Source organism: Antedon mediterranea, chromosome 1 (genome assembly GCF_964355755.1).
Source record: "Antedon mediterranea chromosome 1, ecAntMedi1.1, whole genome shotgun sequence".
NCBI lineage: Eukaryota > Metazoa > Echinodermata > Crinoidea > Comatulida > Antedonidae > Antedon > Antedon mediterranea.
This window is the reverse complement of record NC_092670.1, coordinates 15,719,486-15,742,639: the sequence shown is the minus strand read 5'-3', so window position 1 is coordinate 15,742,639 and position 23,154 is coordinate 15,719,486. Positions and strand designations below refer to the sequence as shown.

At 31.4% G+C, this 23,154-nt stretch overlaps 1 protein-coding gene across 1 annotated transcript; it reads left to right on the top strand.

The window, feature by feature from the left end:
• Positions 1-4,016: 4,016 nt before the first annotated feature.
• Positions 4,017-22,648, top strand: LOC140046980 (BRCA1-associated ATM activator 1-like). Its single transcript, XM_072091772.1, has 11 exons — positions 4,017-4,149; positions 8,663-8,826; positions 9,520-9,900; positions 10,661-11,129; positions 11,470-11,592; positions 15,020-15,212; positions 17,077-17,254; positions 18,038-18,108; positions 19,886-20,051; positions 20,518-20,687; positions 21,139-22,648. The coding sequence occupies exons 2-11, from the start codon at positions 8,694-8,696 to the stop codon at positions 22,066-22,068; spliced, it is 2,814 nt and encodes a 937-aa protein (XP_071947873.1). The 5' UTR covers positions 4,017-4,149; positions 8,663-8,693; the 3' UTR covers positions 22,069-22,648.
• Positions 22,649-23,154: the final 506 nt, after the last annotated feature.

The following is a 23,154-nucleotide window of genomic DNA, read 5'->3' as shown; positions in this document are numbered from 1 at the left end:
CGAATACATTAAATTGGATCATTTTGTCTTTGGCTACCTTGTATCCATACAATAAGGTTCTTATTGATCGGCAACTATTCTGAATCCTTTGCTGTAATTGTATAGAAAATTAAAGCTAGGATTATGAAACCCCTTGTAGAGTGATTCTGTCATTATAATGCTGTTGTTTAATTAAGAAATCAAATAAGCAATGTTACTGCTGTAATGTGGTAACTGCAGCAGATTTGTGTATGGTTCTCATATGAAACAGCAAGCACGTACGCACAACGCAAGTAATTTGACAAATCACGACACGATGAGTCATCTAAACTGTCGCAATTGTGATTACCATCGTTTGAAAGTCACATGGAATTGTGGACACAAGTGTTAAATATAAAGTTAGACCTATATTATAGATAAAATTAATACTGTACGACCCCAGTGGAAATAAGCTCAGCGTTGTGTTACTATCCTAAAAAACTTCTATATTGTAATTTTATGCAATATTTTCGAAATAAATTCAAATCAAACATAGACCTGTATAAAATACTTAATTAATTCTTTCTTTTTCATGTTGGTACTTTACACTGAAGTGATATGTACAGTTCATAAGTCAAAAGGAAAATAGATTTATACTTTCCGTTAACCTTTAACCTTTTGCTAATTAATACAATGTAATCAGAGGCAGGTGTATTGCTAAGGTTTCTCTTAATTGGCGCCACTTAATCAGAATCAGGAAGGGTAACAAATTGATTTTCCTGATGAAGCAAACATTAGTATTTTTTCATACAATATCTATCTTGTTTAAAGCGTTCAGGAGCGGGGTGTTACCAATTCAATCCACCAACAGCTGCAGCCTTGTTATAACCATGGAGAAATAGGTTGATCTCATGATAGGCCAAACAGTAGCTGTTCAAAGGTTCAACAAGCAGTTGTAAAAAAACTTTGTTGTTTTCCGTATGTTGGTATGAGAAAAAATAGTTAAGACTATTCTGAGGCCTATCCTATCTAATTGTTGCTACGTTTCTAATTATGAATCCATCCCTGTTAAGAAATGATTTCAAGTAATCTGGAATTGTTTATACGCCTCTAACAATAAAGAAGTGGATGTTAACTTAAATCAAATAATTATAAAGCCTTAATACATTAGATTATTTAACCAATAATAAATAGGCAATTACTAAATTACTAAAACGCTATCAGGTACGTTTGCATTGTCAAATTAGTTGCAAAACAGTTTAAATGTAATATTCTATTAGAATTGTAGAATTTATAATTTAGATTCTAACAGACATAATAATTCATCTCATAATTACGCATTTTGGTCGATATATTTGTTGTGATACTAATCAAAATAATAAAATATTCGTCTAATATAATATATAATAAACATTGTACACTTTTATTATGTTTGTTATTCATCATTACTCATATGAAATATTGTACACACATAAAATATAGTGTCGCCATATTGAGTTTACAGTCACAGGGAATATAATAGACATAATGTATTGATAATTCATTTTATAGGAAATCCTTATTAGTATTCGTCCCTCACTGCAGAAAGAAAATAATATACAACGTATTCTGTAAGAAAACTTTTTTTAGATATAATTTTCTATAAAAAAAAAAGTGTATTTACGAATGTTACCGTTCCACAACATTGTTTTAGTAATTGATATATATATATATATAAATGCCCTAAAACCTGATATGAAATGAGATTGACGACAACTTTAGAAAGTACAAAGTATTCACAACATGGACTATGCCTGACTTAGGCCTATATATAAATATAGACTAGAATATTGAAGTTTTTCATTTTCCTTGAATCGTTCGTGTGAATAGATCTTTTGGTTTTTCTTCAGGACTTTTTTCTATAGTTTTTATCTGACTGAATTTGCTTCTCTGAAGAGACAGTTTATGTCGACATTATTAATTGGCGTTTTAAAGTACAAATATATCAAAATTGAAACAGAAAAATCATTCAATAACCATCGGATATCTCGCCTGTTTGACGCCATTTAATTAGCTTTTTAAAAAAATATTTTTCTGTAGGGAAAGTAAAATGAATAATATCTTAAACCGTTTGACTTGTATTTCCTAGACACTAAGATTTCTGTCTATGAAGATGTTTATTTAGCATTTGTTCTGCAAGAGCTTTCAACGCCATGTGCGCGTTAGACCATGATGTGAAACTGGCTCGTGTCACATCACAAGGTCATCGACTGTCGCCCCCCTTTTTATTTGTGGTAATTATGGTTTTGTTTTCTTAGATTGTGTCATAACCCATAAATAACGCAATATATACCTAATTTTTTTGGTGTGGAGTAACAATTGCAGTAGGCCTAGACTATGGGCCTACATTACCACCAATGTCGACAATCGACGCATTACAATAGGCTACGGTACCGTAACGCTTTAATTGTCCCTCAAGCTTGGTTCCCACTAGAACGTAACGCTAGGACGTAAACGCAACGCAAGCGTTTTAACCAATGACAAGCGAAGTTATAGACAGTTAGCAATCACAAGCGAATAAGCCATCGCTTGTGATTGGTCAATTCACTTGCGTTGCGTTACGTCCTTGCTTGGTTCCCACTAGAACGTAACGCAAGGACGTAAACGCATCGCAAGCGAGTTCATGACCAGTGGCAAGCGACAGTTCGAATAATCCATCGCTTGTGATTGGTCAACTTAAGCATGGTTCCCACTAGCGACGCAACGCAACGCAACGCAAGTGAATTGACCAATCACAAGCGATGGCTTATTCGCTTGTGATTGCTAACTGTCTATAACTTCGCTTGTCATTGGTTAAAACGCTTGCGTTGCGTTTACGTCCTTGCGTTACGTTCTAGTGGGAACCAAGCTTCACTTACGTTGCGTTACGTCCTTGTGTTGCGTCTCTAGTGGGAACCGGAACCAAGCATAGGCTAATATTAAAATTGAAAAAGAACTGAAGAAAACAGAACCAGTGTTTCCAATTATAATTCGATTTTTATGCCTCCATGGTTCGATGAGCTTTATAAGAAAAAGGTCGTCGTGTGTCTTACACGAATACTGCACAAGGAATCACGTTATTAACGTCACTTGGTATGTTTGTACACTGTACGTTCTCAATTCAATTAATATAAGTTAGATGAACGCCTATTATCGTTTCACTTTAAAATATATTTTTTGAATATATATATTTAATATTATAATGTTTTTAAATATAAAACACTTTGATGTAATGGGCGTACATTGAGACCGCCAATGTTGACGCATACAATAGGCTACGGTACCGAAACGCAGTAAATTGTCTGTAATTAGTACAGTTGAAAAAGAACAAATTAAGATATCTACCTGAACGAAACAGAACCAGCGTGTTGCTAATTATAGTTCGATGCTACATAAGAAAAAGATCATCGTGTTAAACTGTTACGAATACCGCGTTGACACTTGAGATGGAAAGGATCACGTCAGCATCACGTTATTAACGTCACTTGGTATGTTTGTACTCTTAACTCTTTATTACGTTCTCAATAAGTTAGATTTATATGCCTAATCGTTTCAATTTTTAACTGGATGCGATTTCTGAAACTGGAAATAGGCCTACTATAAAAACTAATTTTGATAATTTATACGTTAATGCAGTTTAAACTCTTTGTCTGTTTTTATATTGTTTTACTGCTGTAGGGGAAATTCATTAGTCGGGTAATTTATCATTTTAAAAACATTTGCATCCTGAGCAGTTTCAACCTAAACTATTCTTAGGCTAATTGATGAAACAAGCACAAGATTTCGACTACAACACGCGAAAATCACATCGATACAAACAAATTATACTTTCTCTTTGACTTTTTTAATTTGTGAAATTAAATGTGAAACGTTGGCACTCATACATTTTCATTTGTTTGCGAGTCCCGACGGTTAATATTAATATTAAACTAGTAGTCTTTGTAGAATTGTGTTTTTCTCTCTTCAATTGAGTGTTTTGAGAATGCTTTTTTTTCTTTGATTAGCGCGATACGATACGCTCTCTATATTAAAGAAGAAGAAGCAGCAGCAGAGTGAAACACATGTGTTCGTCCCCCGCGCGAGATGTATGATCGCGACTAGGCCTAGGCCTAGGATTCTTTTTTATACTAGCAAAATAAAACATAATATTGGACAGCTGAAGTTTCTATATAGGTATTACTCTTGAAATTGATTGTTTTATATTAGATTATACTAGCTTCTAGGCCTAGCCTAGTTAGCCTAGCTAGAGGTAGGCCTCTACTACTACTCCGCTACTACTACTCATCTACTACCCATCAAGGGTGAAAGACGATCGGGCCCAATAAATAAGACGATAGGGCCCAAAACATACTCGGAAAATGAGAATGAAATGTGGCACATTAATTTATATAACAGAATAACACAAATGACTATCGGGACCAACTGGTGGTAAGACGATCTACAGTACTGGCCTACTGCATGTATATGTTATGCGCGATTTGAACGATTTGCGCAATTTGAAATTGCGCAAAAAAAATCCTTGCGCAATTTGAATTGAAACATGTGTTTCAAATTGCGCAAGCAACGTATTAAATTGCGCAAGTAATCTGCAAATTGCGCAAGGTTTTTCGACAGATTGTGAAATCATGCACACCCATATTTTTATAGTAGTTTCTAAGAATGATTCAAAATTAAAGATAAATATCGCATTTCCTTATTTTAGTAGTGCAAATATTGTTATAAGTTAGCATACCGTCGAAGAACCGACGAAGGAAAACGAAGCGGTGGTGTTCCACCAGGCGGGCGCGGCGCGGGCGGCCGGCTATACTACTCTAGCCTAGCTAGGGTCTGGACTACTGATACTGACTAGGTTACATGGCCTAGCTTAAACTAATATTAAAAACTTAAAAAGTGAGTATTAAACATTATCTTCATTGAAATGGTCTTATTTATATAATAAAATACTAAATTTTAAACTCCTCTGCCTAGGCCTAGCCTAGCCATGTATGGGAAAATTTACAGTTCGTTTTCAAATTGCGCAAAGGTGTCATATTGCGCAAGAACTATCTTGCGCAATTTACAAATTGTGCAGCGCAATTTAAAATTGCGCAAAGATTTTCTTGCGCAATTTGAAATTGCGCAAGTTGATTGCGCAATTTGAAATTGCGCGAAAAAATCCTTGCGCAATTTAAAATTGCGCAAGAATTCTTTGCGCAATTTCAAATTGCGCAAGGATTTTTTTGCGCAATTTCAAATTGCGCAAATCGTTCAAATCGCGCATAACATATATACTAATACTATCATGGAGGTTACCTCCATGATACTACCTACTACTCTAGTACTAGGCCTAGGCTAGACTTTAGAGACTAGAAGAGCCTACTGTAGCTAGCTATGTAGGCCTACTATATTACTGTACTATCCTAATTACTGAGTCTAATTAGTACATAGTAGTAGGCCTAACTAGGCCCGTAAAATCCATTGCAATAATGATTTCCTCCCTGCCCGGTCATACTAATCTAGGTATGTCCGGTAAGCACCGGTATCGCCAGGCAGGGGACCGGTGTTGCCTGCTTTTGGTAGTTTTATTTTAGGATAATATAAAAACAAAATTGTCAAGTACATGCGCAATTTGAAATTGTACAAAACTGCCCATATTCACTCATTGTCACTCAACAACAGTCTCGCATACCAGCTTGGCAACATTAGCTCATTATAAAACACATGTGACTTTTTTCTAGGCTAGCTAACTAGACCTCTCTATTAAAACATAACCAAAACATTTTATTCTGTTAAGTTTATTAATAAATAATAATTTTTCCTTGCATTATTTATAAATTTATGATATTAAGTAAGGTTATCGTGATTTGGTTATATAAATAATCAAATACTAAAAATACTTGCGCAGCAGGTTACTGCGCAATTTGATGTAAATATTTTGATTCAAATTGCGCAAGGCTCACAGAGCCTCCATGGTTTGCATCAGTGGTAAATTTAACATATATACATTTTTTTTTCTCTCCAGAAAAAACTTAAAATCGGTTAAAATATTGTTATTTTTATTTGTCTTTAACGTGCCAAAAACAAAACATCACTTATCACAGATGGTGATCTTTAATTTCAAAATAAACATCAGTATTTTGACAGTTTTCTACATAAAAATGTATAAACCTAAAATTAAATATCACAATATAACATTAAATATAACGTTAGCATGTACTTGATAACATTTTATATCATAAACCCTACTGGCCCTGCCTAGCCAAGATTCAATTCAATTTTATTTTCATAAGATACATCATTGTGAAATAACATGACTGTTTTTTTTTTTAAAGTAGAATGCACTTATGCTGAAGAAACATAAATAAGCCCAAAGGGCTTTTAAGGCTAGTTCCACCAGAAAAAATGATTCAAAAAATATATTGTATGACCCCTCCCATGTGACCCCGTTTGACGTGGTGTTTTGTCCTGTTGCATAGTATGCTCTGACAATGACATCCCACTTGCTCTCATTTCATTTGTCAATTCTGATAAATTTAGGTTTTGGTTTTGATACATAGCACTGTTCTGTAAAACATCTTCAAACTGTCACTAGAGTAGTAATTTCAAGAATTCAAAAACTTTTACCTTTTTTTTTCTAGATGTAATTGTAAACTCTGAAATCAAACTCTCACACTAATCACTACTACTAAATAGCATCATTCAATTTTTCCTACAATAATTACTGAAATAATATTGTTGCTTTGTGCTGATTGCATTTAATCATTTCTTGCTGCATAGAATGTAATTTATAAAAACTAGATGCAATTTAGATAGAACAAGTATGAATATATTATTTATTCATAATGATATTATTATTGATTTGCATTGAAGTAGTTTGATTTTTTTTGAGATAAGGTTTCCAAAGCTAGGCCAACGTTTCAAATTTAACAATGTTTATATGTACATTAGTCAGTTTTTCCTATTGATTTTACTTGCATATTTTTTACATATTTGAGTTTATAATCAAGTTTGTACCATAGCAGCAGTTTGAAAATTTATATATACTGTACATAAATAAATACTATTACACTACCAATATGTTATTACGTTTTTTGGAAGAGGTTAGATATCCAGGCCGACATGTTCTATCAACTTGTGTTAATACTTCATAACTTATTTATTTAAATTGTTCTTTATGATTCAAATTAATATAATTATATACTATACAACGATTTGTTTTACCCGCTGGAAATACGTTCGAAATCTAGGCATAGATACATAGTGTACTAGCAAAGAAAGTTTTTATACTTGATAATTTAATATTTATCTAAATAATATCTTTTGATTAATATATTTTTGATTTTTTAATTTGTGTGATTATTACTAATAGAACACAAAGTTTTCTTTCTGTGGACAATTAACATTCACCTTTAATGTTGGTCAATATAGTTGACAATTCAATACAGTGCGATCAAGACTTTATTTTCCTGAAAATACATTACTATAAATAAAGGATATGTGGTGCAGGAATTTTTGAGTAATGATCGTGAGATCGTTGGTTCGAATCCAAAGAATTACTTGTATCAATCAACCCAGGTGAACCAATGGGTATTTAATTTAAGTAAGATCAAGACAACTTTGTGCTGATTACTAGCGGAGTTTGATTTTTTAAAATGAACGGAGTTAATTTACAGTGCTTAGAGGTTTAACAAAATTAGGCACTCCAGGATATTATTAGGGTATGGCTGCTAAATATGTTCCAACATTTGTGACATAATTTTAATTACCTGTATTTACTATGCAAATGACACTCAACAGAATGGAAAGCAGCTTCCCTCTGTCTGGCCTCTCAACACAACAAAGTCAGTAAATATCCTATTGTCATTTTACAGCATAAAATATATGGTTGTTTTTCGAGGGGATTTCTTTAATCCATTCAACAAAATAAGATAAGAACTACAACTATTGTCAGTAACACTTTATGTGGCGTACACATTTAAGTAACAACATATCTATGCTTTTTCTATTGTGTTAATTAGTCATATCTTTGCTCAAGAGAGAACAGTAGAGCATTGCTGGGTATCTCCTATCACATTGTTTTAATTGCTACTAGGAAATCATATCTAACAATGTATTCCATAGAGAATCTTGTGAAGAATAATAATGATGAATGTGTTTAAAACTACAAAAGATAATAATAATTTAATTTGATGATAATGTATTTTTGATATTGGATACATAAGTTGATGCTGAGTAAATATACAATCAAAGAAATACAGATTTTTTTACCAGTTTGTTCTGCCAATCTTAATTGGAGGTTTTTTAATGAATTTTACATGATATGACTTGGACAAACATTTACATTTAACATCAAGGAACAAATCCAATGTACATGCTATGTCAAGTCGCGGAAATTTCACTTTATGACTAAAAATTAATATATTCAAGCAATTAGTTTAAGTTTAACCAAGCAAAATATGATTACATTTCAGTTGGCTCCAACCAGTATTAAAAATTGCGTAAGAAAATTATACATAAAAAAACACTATCTAGTAGTGGTAGGTTATGCTAGCCATTAAAGACATAGACAAAGAGCAATTTGAGGCTATTATTTTGTCAATTTTATAGAAAAAAATATTATTTGAGTGCCTTGTACAGTATATCAATAATTCGGTCTTTTTTTAATATGCCCGACTTGATATCTATATTAGGAAAACACTGCATTTAGTTACAGAGTCAGGAATGTGAGATGCTGAAGAATGGCATTCTATACGTGTATGAAGTTCCTTCCACAAGTTCTAGACATTGTATTAAAGTCAGAGGATAGTTTTAAAGATGACTCCTTTGCTGAAAAATTACTGGACTGGCTAAGAACATCGTCAAAAACAAAAGGTAAACACTATTTTACCAGTAAAAGGTCTGTAGAATAAATGTAAATGCAGCTATATCCAACCCAAACATTTTAGGAAATGGGAATGTATCACAACACAGATTTAGTAATTAAGGTTTTATGGGGCATGTATAGTAACGGATACAGTATTTTAAAACATGCACAGTTTCCAAAGTTGCGAGGTACAGTAGTTTGAGAAAATCACTTTAAAATGTAATCCTTTATACACAAAGAGAACGTTGTTGTTTGTCTTTCATTCTCTGCTGATATTATACATCCGGTTCATAATGACTTAAAGACCCATTATACAAATCTTCCATTGATTGGCTATTTAAAAAAAGTTAACCTAGATAATTGTGTGCGAATGACAATTATAGGGTCATAACAATTAACATTTACAGTAAATTATGGTAAATGTTTTTCGGATTTGGTTTTAAAGGGAGAATTAAAATAAAATCACAGTGGTATAAGCGCTGAGATAATAAGGAGCTACCTAGGAGCTACAGTCATTGCCTGAACCTAGAATCTACCAGAACTGTGTTGAAAAATAGATAGCATTGCCCAAATTCCCCGTAACTTCTACCAACTGTAAATAGGTCATCGTAAATAGGTCATCGTAAATAAACAAAATGTTCAGACATCCTTAATATTATTGCCATAATACCAAGTAGTAAACCTGAATTTTATCCTTACAGAATACTACTGCAACTTAGTAGCTGAAACGTCAGCAGTTGTACGATTTCTTTCTGATTCTTTGAAGTACGGTCCAAATTCAAAAAGAACAGTATTTGCTTTGAAAGTTCTAAGCATCCTGATTGAGTTCGCTCCAACACACAAGTTTGACATTGCTTGTGCTTTTAATGTCTGTGGGAGTTCATTAAAAAAAGAATGTTCAACTGAACAAGTTGTTGGTGCTTCATCAGAAATAAAAGCTGTAGATGTATCAAGCAATATATTTGAAATGCATATCAACCAAGCACAAGAAGAACTATGGTGGAATCCATCAGTACGGTGTGCATGGTTGGAAGCAGTTACTCGTGCTGTCCGTGTCAAATCTCTACGCATTTTGCAAAATGGTAAGAATTACCAATTACTAATATAATAAAAAGTTAACTGCAGCCAACACAAAATAATAATTTTATGTAAAAAAAAAGTTCAAAAATGTTCATAATACAAATTAAAGTGAAAATGGTATTTATCTATTTTTTGGTTTGTTTTTCTCTTCTATTTTTTTCTTTGACTTGAACATTAGTCGCACATTGACATGGAGGATGGGTTTATAAATTAAATATTTTTAATTAAGTGTAGTGATGAATTTTTAATATTTTGTTATTTAATTTATAATGCGTTTTGAGCAATGTGCAATAAATTGAATATATATTGAAATGTATGCAATTTAATAGTGTATGAAACCAATCAATAATACAGTGAAAAGAATATCCTCGTTTTTGCTCTTGCATATTATTATAACAAATTTTATTAACATATGGGGAATCTTAGGTTTCTTTTAAGAAATTGTATTCTGCAAAGCTTCTTTGAAACAAACATGAGGGCGCTATAACAATTTACTGCCTTCAAAATAATGTGTCTTTGAATTGTCCTGATATTCTTGGTATCTCCATTCAAATTATTGTTTGTATGGGGAATCTTAGGTTTCTTTTAAGAAATTGTATTCTGCAAAGCTTCTTTGAAACAAACATGAGGGCGCTATTAACAATTTACTGCCTTCAAAATAATGTGTCTTTGAATTGTCCTGATATTCTTGGTATCTCCATTCAAATTATTGTTTTTGTGAATCATTAAGACAGTTATTGATTATATTTACAATTTTTTAAGGAGCAAACGAAGTAGCCTGGAATTGCTTGAAAGACTCATCAATGTTTGTCAAATCTGCTGCCGAAGATTTCTTTGTTTCCACAATCCTTCAACAAATAAAGACTCACCAAGAGCAGGATAACATTTCACAAGACATCTTACAGATTCAACAAGAGCAGCTTAAAACTTCACAAGAAACACTCGTCACTACTCAAAAAGATTCTCCACTGAAGAAACAACGCCTACAACTTGAATATGAAACTTTTCAGAAGATTTTGACAACCATTATTAACTCTGACACGTTTAGTCTTCAACAGTCTTCAATTGAAGTTTTACGTAAGGTGTTGAAATTTGACCCAGAGTTAGGAATTAAGGCTATAAGACAGTACAATGTGGTGTCTCAGCTCAGTACCTTCCTTACTGGTAGTGCAACAACAGATGTGGAACTTGACATCATTGATCTACAAACAGAGATCATTAAATTGTCAACGTAAGTATGAATACTAAGAGATAAATTCAGGATTGAATCTACAATACTAGGGAACTTTTGACCACCAAGGAATAAGTTAGGCCATGTTAATTAATTGTGCGCCTGTTTCCAAGTTTCTTCTTCACTTTATTCCTTGACATAAACTTAGTGGTTTCTCAGTTCAAATGATGACTGATGATACATTAATGAGCCAAGGTTGCTGGTCATCACAAATCTAAAGCTCTCTATTACCACTTCTCATATACAGTATCTATACTGAAATTACTATAGCTATATTCAGTATTTCATCTAACAATTTTTTTGTAGGTAATATTGCAATATTACTATTAATATTTGACAGAGTTTTGGAAAGAGAAAATATTTGTGAAATCATTCAAGAGGTTCCCATGTTGCTTTTCCATAAGAAAAAACTCTTAGCAGCAATTTCTATTGCTAGTTTACTGTGGAGAACAGAGATGAAAAGGTAAAAACTCATTTTTATATTATACTAACTGACTTTGCATCAAAGAGCTAATTGGTCAGATGATTTTCTTACTCTGGTATATTTTATTTAGGCCTAGTAGGTACATTTAAAAACACAATGAGTGAGAATCAAACCCACAACTCCAAATCACTAGCATCTACACTACTGCGCTTGCTCTGATGGTTGGTTAAGTTAAATAATTGGTCATTTTCCCTATATTGTTGAGTAAGTAGGTCCAGTGTACACAGTTTACCCGTGTGAACCAAGTTCATCATTCGAGTCAGGTAGGGGGTTTCCAAAGTGAACTCATCGTTTAAAAGATTACCACCTATCTGAGAGGAGAGTGACTAATTGACTATTGGTAATCCATGGCTATATTGTACCTAAAGACTAAATAAAAGAATTTTAATAATATGCTAAATGATATTTTGGACCTATCAGTGAGTGTTTACAGATTATTCGGCAGTGATCCTAATTCTGTGTGTGGACAGTTGATACTTCACAAAATATGATTAGCTTTCAGTTGGTGTCTGGAATAAATTTGTGTTTTATCACCCTTTTAAGATTATGTCTCTAGTAGCTACAAAATTCTAAAAAATTATTAATAGTCTGATAGAGAAACAGTTAATAATGTCTTGTACCTGAGGCGGTGTAGTCATTTTAGTCAATGCTGTCATATTAGTACATACTAGAAACAAACTTTATCTTATCTAAACTACAGTAAGCAGCATCGGTGATTGATTGGAAGTTTTATCATAACGTAAAAATGTATTCATAAGGAAATTTTAAATTATTATTGTCTTTCAAATATACAAGATCAACACACTATATCATTAACATCATAATAATAGTGATCGTATATTTACAATTTTAATATCATTTACATTTACAGCAAATTATGAAAGTTCAAAATATACAAACATGTAATATATTTCTGTATATATTTCATGTAATATAATTTTTAACGCAGCACACAACCATGTGTTCCAGGCAAAACATTGAATTACACAAGAGACAAAATATATTTAAACTCTGTTTACACTAGCAAAATTTATGTGACGAAGAAATGTGATGGGCCCATATGATATGATATCATATCACTACTATACCATATTTTATCATATTATCACTACCATATTTGGGCACACTTTTTTGTCAAACTAGTTAGGGTTATCAAGTATTCATCTCTACCATCTTGGGTCTTTCAACTCACACCATTCTTAACGCCAGTTAAGTCGGTGGAAAGTCATCAATAGTAAATATGACAAACAATACCATGCATAATGTTACACATCAACTGAGCGATAATAATATTGTCTATAAAAATAAACAATGCATGCATAATTTGACATACAATATAAAGCAGCTTTGTCATTTTTTTTATTTGCCTTTCTCAAAATGTGTTTTATGTGTGAAAAGCAGCAAACTAAGAGTTATGTTCTATGTACAGGCAAGTTTAATCTATGGATTCAATCATTTCAGAAGTAAATTGAAAATAATATTTAATATTTGCGACTGCTCTCTTTAATGAATGGATTAGCGTGTGCAGCGAATGGAACACACACTATTCCCTATTGTGACATACTCTGCAAATAAAAAATCAATCGCGTGATGCATGATGGGATAGTACTAGTTAAGATGCACAGCATTTTTGTAATATTTGTTATTGATATTTCAACTTTTTATTTATCATTTTAATTACAATTCTTTCTCGGAATGAAGGTGTTATAAAATTAATTTTGAATACTCTGCAGTAGAAATGCTTGATGAGATATATACATCCTTTTGCTTTGTTTTTATTTTGTTATATTTTACTTATAATAAAAAATTGTTTTGATAAAATCATGTAAAATTAAATGATAAATTGTATAAATGTTAATTTGTTATACATAAATTCATTTGTTCTTTAAAAACACCGCTTATTTTTTAGTTTTCGAAATGTCTGGTTTTTCTAAATATATAGTATACGGTATTCAGCTAGTATTCATAAGACTGTTTAATCCAGTCTTATAGCTGACATCAGATCTGTCTGTATGTGTCGATGTTAATAGTGCAAAACGTTTTTGATGTCCATTGTATCAAACATTTACTAGACATGTGGTAAAATGTTACAACATAATATTAATAATGACATTCTCTGTAATTCAGGGCTTGATTTAATATTAGTCCTTCCCACGTGTAAAACCTTCTGAGGTACAGTAGGTAATCTTTGTGCCTTTTTACCTTTTTAACCCGATGAAGATTTCAAAGAATATACAGTACATCTCTACAGTAAACAATATATTTTATTAGTTTTTGTGACGTCGTCTCAGTTGAGGCTAGTGAAAAAGGAAAGTGGGTTGGTACAATAGTAATAGTTATTAACATGCTGTAGTGTAAAGTTAATGATTCAAATATGGATTTAGTAAATTTAAAAAATCATTCCATAAAAGGTATGTTTTTTATTTATGCCTTATTTGAATAATTATTTAAAAATGTCTTTACTTCTGCATAGTGAAAATACAATGGATAACATTACTATAGTAAAATACTGCAGCAAATCTGTATACTACTATAGAATTTCATGCTACATAGGGTTTGCAAAATTTCACAAACTTTATGCAACACTGCACCCATATTAAATGCATTTTTATCGCTCAATTTGTTAAAGTGCATTATATTTCAAAGCTTTTAATGACATTACATACCTATCCGTCACATTGTATGATATTCAATTTCGCCTTTTTTACGCACCAAACAGAAATCATGAATTGATTAAATTTAATCGATTTTCCCTTGATGCAATAGATAAAAACACTAAATATTTAATTTTTAAATACAAAATACTGTATAGTGGATATTATATTTCCTTACAAATACTAGTATTCAAATGTTTTCCCCAAAATAATTTTGCTTCCTCTTTTAACTGAAGTTCAAAGATTCAATGAGAAAATAAATAATCTAATTCTGTGTGATTGATCTGACTTGAATCCACTTAAAAAAATAATATATGGATAATAATATAATTTTAGCAATTATATATGTGCCTTAAGACTACCTTGCAAGAAAAGAAAGAAATTATACAAGACATTGATGTCATTATTATAGCCAATGCTCTGAATTACAGAAAAGGATTAGTCTTGACGAGAAATAGAACGTTTTATTTCAAGTGGATTTAAAATTAAATTCAACAAATTACAAAATTAGAATTGTAAATAATGGCCTTGTAGTTTGGTATTTAAAAGTCTTTAGTTCAAATACAATATTTCTCAACAAACTGAGTGAATGCAGAGTGAAGTTTTATTCATTCACTCCAGAAAATGTTTGTTTAATAAATGGCCTTTTAGCTATTTGGTAGTTTGATTGTAGAAGGACTTTGGTCTTTTGTTGAAATCCAACATTTCCCAATTAACTAAGTAATAATGCTCATTCATATTCATATTTTTAGTGTTGAAAAAAAGAACAATATGGAGATGGTTCTATTACCAATTCTGTTACAAACTGGTGAGCTGTCTGAGTGTGTAACATTTGTTGACAAGGATTGTTCTGTAATTCTGTCGGAAATATGCCGACAGAACAAAGCTGCTTGTTTCCAACTGATGTCTACCTCACTCAATTTGGTATTAGAAAATGTAAAAGAGGTAAGCATTTTAAGTACAGTAACCTTACTTTTAATAGGTAGTGACAAGATCATTTTCAAATTATTTTACTGTTTTTCAAAAGAAGTTTATTTTGTAGTACTTACGGTAATATTATATAAATAGTGTGAATAGAAGAAGCTTCCAAATAATTGCATAAAACATGTTAAAAAGTGAATAAAATGTAGTTACATGAGTTAGTAATCACAAACATTTAATGTTAAAATGTTGTGTATGTCGAAATTGTGCAAATTGATTTTTTTGTGTTTCTTTTAAATATGATATTTAATATTTTAAATTAAATCAGGAATTCAAGTAGGCTCTAGTAGGAACTTAGAATTAGCATAAGTTACAATCATGATATCAAGATAAAGATTATCTACAAATTGTTATTGAAAGCGCTAGAGCTTATATAATCTGATACATGCATAAAGGTTAAAAATGGAAAGTTCAAAATATTTTGAAGCAAAACTTGTAACAGTAAACTTTACCTTATAGTTAAATATGAACATTTTAAAACTAAAAAAATAAACAGAATAGATGAAGCTTAATCCTAAACTCATTTAAGGAGAAAAACAGAATGAGAAAGTTCTATCACCATTAAGAAGCTAAAAATAATAAGACTAAGCGACCGTGGTGATAGGTCGTCTTTTGCCATTGTGTTTCCACATGCACATTAAGACAAGAAAAAATCAGTAGTTGTGTAAGGTTGGCTAACCTTAACCTGTTTACACACAGTAACAAATATTATATCTCTAATGCTTGGTTCCCACTAGAACATACGCAAGGACGTAAGCACAACATAAGTGATTTAACCAATCACAGGTGATGGATTATTCAAACTGTCAATTGTAATTGGTCAACTCCCTTACATTGTGTCTACATCTTTGCTATTGATACTCAGTGCTGCCTACAAGCAATTAGCATGTTTGCAACAATCTGTCAGATGTATAGTGGCAACAAATACAGCAGGAAATTAAATATAGATCAGCTTTTTACCCAGCCTTTAAATATCTAAAACTTTTTTTATGCCTTTTTTAAATAAATTTCTGAATGTCTAATAGATTATTTTCATTTCTGTGCTAATCATCAGCAGATCAGAGTTGAATTTTGCTTGTGGCATTTCTATCTTTACACAATACCTCTTGTGAAATTACATAAATCGTAATATCAAATCTCTGAGGGGAAATTATCTGGGTTTCCCCCTTTTTTTATAAAGTCATATTAAGGGTACTGTTCCTAAAAAAGAAATGAATTCCTTCAGAAGGTTAATATCAGCAAAAGATGGCAGCACAAATTTGTTTTTAATTACATTAATCAGAATAAACAACAAGTTACCTTGAACGTATCCATTCAAATCTGAGATATTGTATTGATTAAAATTAAAAGCATCATGTAGGAGCTTAGAATATTTGATCTGATTTCTTAGTCAAGAATAATAAACAACTTGCACTATTAAAGGTTATATGGCAACCACTACTAGCAGGAAAAAGAATGTTATTGCACATTATAATAAGCATAATGTAACTAGTGTTCATTGAATTTTAGGTGAATTCTAAAATATAGATTGACAGTGTTATTTTTGGGTAGTTTCAATTGTTCACATAAAATTTTCAATGGCAAACTTGGCTAAATTGTGAAAACTGATGTGTCCCTGAATATCAGTTAACCCACTGGGCTAAACTGGAAGGGTTAATTCGAAAAATAAAATAAAAATGTAATGATAATTAAAAGTCTATATTTAAAAAGCTTCAACAACAATAACAGACTGAAAGTCCTCTTTTTCACAGCCATGAACTTGCACTATTATAATACTCCTCTACCATTCTGTGACAGACACCTTAACTCCTACCGTATCTATACTTAGATGGATCTGACAGAGGAAGAGACAATGCATATTTTGAAGTTACTTGTCAAACTACTAGAAGGCATACATGAACAATGTGAGCCAAACCCATTGATGAACTCTCTTATTGGTTCTACAAAATTGAGTAAGAAATGCTTTGATATCCTGGCAATTGTATGCAAGTCTAAAAGTACAAAAGGTTAGTACAGTACTACAATAGAATCTGATACCAATTTCTATAACTTTTTTCCAAAATCCACCAATACATAAACAAAGATACAGTTGAGTTAAAGCCATACTGAGTGTTGTTCAATGATATGAAAGAAGATTCTGCATATTGGAATACTGTACTACAATCTGTATGCAGAATCACTATTTAAAAAAAAACTACTTTCCCTATTATGATTTACTATGATGGTAAAATGTCATTTATAAACAGCAACACACTCTGGAAAACTGATTGCTTTTCTTTTTCTCTTAATCCATTTCAATGATTGATTTCAAGAATGTTTTGCATTCTTTGAGGCGCTGTTGTAAAGGGCATGATAATAATATTCCTTGCTCTGATAAATAATCTCAGAATCTATGAAAACATTGAGTATTTTTTAGATACGAAAGCATGACTATAATAAAAAGTAGTTATTGAATAATTATATTATGATGAAAGCTAGTTGTTATACCTCAAGTGAACCTTTCCTCAAGACTTTTCTAAGAAACTTAATTATACCATCATGATTTTGTCTCTTCTGACCATACTTATGTGCTATTACAAAATCAACACAAACAATCAATGAAAATAAGCTTTCTAATTAGAAAGAACTGACTATCTAATTAGCTTTAATTGATTTATATTAATCTCATTAAATTCAGCCAAAAAAATTAAACAATCATGAGAAATTTTAATCTTGCAATTATCAGGCTGAATAACCTTGCAATAATTATATATTTATGTTTTTTATATATTCTTTATTTTGTTTTACAGTCATGCCTTGGCCACTTCAACTGCTGTGTTCTATAAATGTTGTTGTGCAAGACCCCAACACAGATGTATCAGTATGTTGAAATGCATTAACTGTATTTTATTTCTGCATTTGTGATTTAGGAAAGATAGAAAAAATTATTAGATATCATATCACTCCCTCGATCCTGCATCAAGTATTTATGAAATTTTGATGCGTTATAGAACTATGATTTCTTTGTGTTCATAAAATGAACTGTCTTAAGCTCATTCATTTTCTGAAGTGACAATGTTGATATTATTCTAACAAGTTTGACAGATATTATCCTTGCATCAATATTTACTCAACGCTTGACTTGGTAAAGATTATTCATTTTTTGGCTCAGGAGTGTTATGATGAATTTTATGATTTATGAATATTATCAACAATATAGTTTGTTCAACAAAGAAGCATTTTTGTAATATAACTGGTTCATGCTAGAGTCTAATGAACTTTGTTTAGACAAAATATTCCTCATCTTTTTGATGCCAAGTCTTTAATACACATGGGCATTTTTATTCTGTACCAATGAAAGTAAAGCGTTTTTTGCCTGGGAACACAAATAAGGGAGTATAGTATATACAGACAGTTTATGAACTCATGCCATCTCGCCTTGTTTTAGATAAATCAAACTCTCTCAAGATTTTTAATCTTACATCATTATGGCCACGTTTGGGGAGAATCAGAAACCTGTGGCCTCTAGGCGCTCACAAATAAAGCAAGCCAACAAACAGACAAACCAACAGGGTTGAAAAGATAAACTCCTTGGAATAGGAAATATTGATACTAAAACTACTGCTATACTATACCAACCATTTGAAATATGTATTCAGTTTGTGTACAACGTATGGTCAATTACTACTTTCAAAATTATATTTTAATAATTAAATTCAGCTTGTGAATGCTATATGAATTTTTAACTATTAATTAACCAATTTTCATAGATTTATTACAGTAACCTTTAAAATAGAATAACTTTCCATAAATAATGTGTCAAAAATATCTGAAATATGTAAACCGTGAAGCTGTAATTAATTTCTTTTAGTTTGCAATCTTACAGCTAAAGATTTGGTTTTAACTTAATTGTTCCTAATATTATTTTTGCATATAATTTTCACACAAAAAATAAAACTTTTCGAAAATAAAACAAAAAATAATGGTGTTTAATTGTTACCACTTTATGATTATGATTAAATCTGACCATCATAACTTAGACCGCCTTTTCTACCAAATACTGTATTTCTACGAATGTATTTCTATTACAATATAAAATAAAACGAATTTGTGTGTTATTCAAAGATTACTGAATCGTACTATGTACTAAACTTGATAATCAAAACATCTTTGACTGACTGAAATATTACCTACTTATTGTTAGTTAATTGCTAAGTTCACGTTTATAGGATCACGTCAACGACTGAAGCTTATGTTTTCTTATTTACCTAACAACCAATTAGCAGCATGTGTTAATAGTACTTTTTAATTACTGTTGCAATCTTCATAGATAAGTGTAATTGGTTGTTCGCGAGTAATTTAAATTTATTGTGAACCAAGTCAAAAAACTGATTGAATCAAGGCAGTGTTTACTTACTGTTAATTAGTCTGACATTCAGTTCCGCCTTCCTTAATTGTTTCCTTTTAACTGAAATTGTGTATGACATTGCATAATGTATTCCACTTGAATTTCATCATGGCGATCTTGTAGAAATTATGTTTTATATATCTTTTTGTAAATCTGTAGAAAAATTATGATTTTATAAAAACAAGTTTAAAAAGATAATGATATATAATGTGTTTGTTTCAACTTCGAAACTTTTTTAAATTTTTTTTAGCTGCTAACAAAAGCATTAGAAGTGGCATGTTGCCTAGACTCTTTGTACAGCACTGATGATGGTAATATTCTAGCCTCTGGTATCCAGAAGCTGATACATGACCCTAATTGGGAAAGACGAGATTCTGGTGTTGGTTTCATCGATCATGTTCTACGTATTGGAACATGTAAGTTAGATCTCTTATTCGTCAATTTAAATAATAATTAATGTATTAGCATTATGCAAATACTGTATGTAAAGTGCAGTAAAGATTAAAAAAAGGATTTAATTCAGCTCCAGATTTACAAAAATTAAGCACTGCATATTGAAATATTAATAGAATTAGACAGATTGTGTGGGCGAATGGACAGGTAGGTATCTGGGATTCCCAGTATCAAGTGGGTAGACAGGCATGTGGATAACAATTTTCTTAATAAAATTTATATTAGTATATGCATGAACCTATAAATTAGATAGGTCCATGGTATATGTAAGTAATGCTTAAGATGTGTTGATGAGTGGGTAGATTATGTGGATTATTGTGTGGGTTTTATTTGTCCATCACATACAATAAAGTGGGTGTTTGTGAATAAATTTGTCTATACCCATAAATTGATATGTAGATTGTACATTTTAATTTGTTTATTTTTTAGGTGATATTGTAGACTGGGTTAAGAAACATAAGGTTTCTCTGTCTTTATGGGAACGGATTAAAGATACAGAGAGCTACGTACGTGCAACTGCAGCTGTCTCTATGAGTAGATTATTGCTGCTGAGCAAGGATCTAACCGAAGCATTTCTCACAGAATGCAACTTATCCAAGGTATCTTGTTAAAGCTCTTTCAGTATTTGAGGATTTGTATGTTTTATAACAAAATGTTATTGGATCTATATTTTATTTGAGTATCAGAAAGATGGCCTGAATTTTTAAGTTTTTTTTTTTTATAAGTACATAAAATTTATTAATGTCATTTTTAATCATGGTTTAAAAAATAGACTTGTTTAACTTTACAATATATTTTGTTTTTATTTATCCACGGCTTTATTTGTATGCAAGAAATCATGCCATAAATTTACATTAATGAGGCTAGGTATATAGTATAAGTAAGATTTAAAAGGCAATGTATATATAATACAGTAATCCCTGAACTTATCAAGGTTTTGTACAATATTGTTCAAAATAATTACTGCAGTTTGTAATATAACATGATATTTGTTTAATTGCTATTGCTGATTCATATCAAACCACAGTAATGTAATATCATTTTTTACAGGAGGATGTATTGATGGAGTTGTGTCGCATAGTAGCTACCGACGATGGTGGTTTTGCTCGGCGAGCTGCTATTGAATCTTTGTCTTTGCTGACACATGACAGAGATTTTCTAAGTATAATTCTTAAGTTCAACCCCGAATCATGCGAAAGTTTCAACACAGTGTGCCAAACTAAACAGCCTACCATCGCTATAGCAGACTTTCAGGGGACAGACAATCAAACTGACATTTTTCCAACTGATATTGAAAATGCTGGTAACTTCGATGAACATAAAACAGTGCCTCGTGTAGACCATACTCTGATAGATAAATCTACCAACACAAACATGTGGAATTTTTGTATGGTTGCTGTTAATCAAGCACTAAGTGATATTGATTGGGAAGTTAAAATAAAAGCAATAGACTTCTGGGCAGATATTATGAAAATTATCTTAAAAGATTTCTTACCTAATGAGAACAAGAGTTGTAATTACACAACTAATCACAGTAGATTAAGTTGTTTAGTATTTGCTTTAACGTGTCTACATAAAATGGGTCTACAGAAATTAATGGAATCTGTATCTGATCATGATAGACTTGTAGGGGTAGCGTGTTGTAAGGTTCTTATCAAACTTCGTAATGGATTGACGTCAAATGGATTAACAATTGAAAATCTGAAACAACTAATACACAACCAAAAAATAAATAAATCAATAATAATGTGTAACTGCTGCGAGAAATTGCGATGTGAATTAGGGTTCACAGATATTAGCGATTTTAAATCCAACTTGGATTTTGTGATGGAGTTGCTAAGCACCAATTTTGATAAGATTGTTGATGAAAAATCGCTCATCATAAACGATTACTCCACAAATCCACTGCTGTTGCTGGAAGATATTGTTGCTACAGCAACACCTCGTGATGGAACTGAACAGTTGATTGATTGTTATTGATGTAGAATACTTTCTGATCTTAAGCTCTGTCCACACTATCAAACTAGTTTGACAAAAAAGGTGTGCCAAAATATGGTAGTGATATGACATCATCTTGTCTATATATGGGCACATCACATTGTTTTGTCACATAAAGTTTGATAGTGTAGACAGAGCTTAATAAAGTTGTATCATACAGATTTGTAAAATAGATGTTTATTTATTTATGCAGTTATCTGATTGTGCTGAGAAATATCACTATGAAAGGGCCTCAGATGCCCCGATTTCATTTGTTACTACAAGTGTAGTGTAGCATATTGTACTACTGTATTTTTTTTTATAATAATATCATATGCAAAAAAAAAAATGGTTTTGTGTTTAATTTGTTTTAACATGCCCACAGACTTTCATTGTGTTACATTGAAGACTACGAGTATAACAATGATGAAGTAGTCAAAAAAGAGGAAGTTATAATAATAGGACGATAATAATGATTGCCGTGACCCAAATACTTAGTGTCTGAACCCCCCTTGACAGATCCTGGCTATGGCCCTGATTAAAGTACCAACTAATCTTCTGCTAACCAGTATACAACCCCAAAGGTTTTGAATTGTATTTCTTATTGCAGTAATTATATTCATCTGTGATTCTGTTTTATTTGCTGAAATTTTTATGTGAATAAAGCATTTCTTTACAAAAAAGCCAAGAAAACTAATTTGTTGTCACGAGTCACGTTTTCCCACAAACACTATTTGGTTTTATCACATATTAATGGGTAATAATAAACTAAGTATTACCTACTGTACCTATTTCATGATTTTTTATTTCTTATTTGCCTCAGGCCCACTTTCTGGATGTTCTCTTTCAATATTTGAAGTCTGTAACTATTGGATCATGCATGATGCTGTAAACAAAAATGTTATTTCCAATACCAAAAAAACAACAATATATTTTAATGTTATACAGTATGATTATTATGACTTGGGTAAACATAATATTAAAATAAATATATACTACTATACTAGAAGGCTAAGTTAAATGCCTAGTTATAGTCATTCTATACCTAGATGCTGGCAGGCTACTGTAGGTAACTTTAATTAGGCCTAC

Excerpts from the sequence above, each read along its gene's own strand:
- LOC140046980 (XM_072091772.1), top strand. The coding sequence starts at position 8,694 with ATGGCATTCTATACGTGTATGAAGTTCCTTCCACAAGTTCTAGACATT. Across the intron at positions 11,130-11,469 it reads GAGATCATTAAATTGTCAAC|AGTTTTGGAAAGAGAAAATA; the intron begins GTAAGTATGAAT and ends AATATTTGACAG. Across the intron at positions 20,052-20,517 it reads TGTTCTACGTATTGGAACAT|GTGATATTGTAGACTGGGTT; the intron begins GTAAGTTAGATC and ends TTTATTTTTTAG.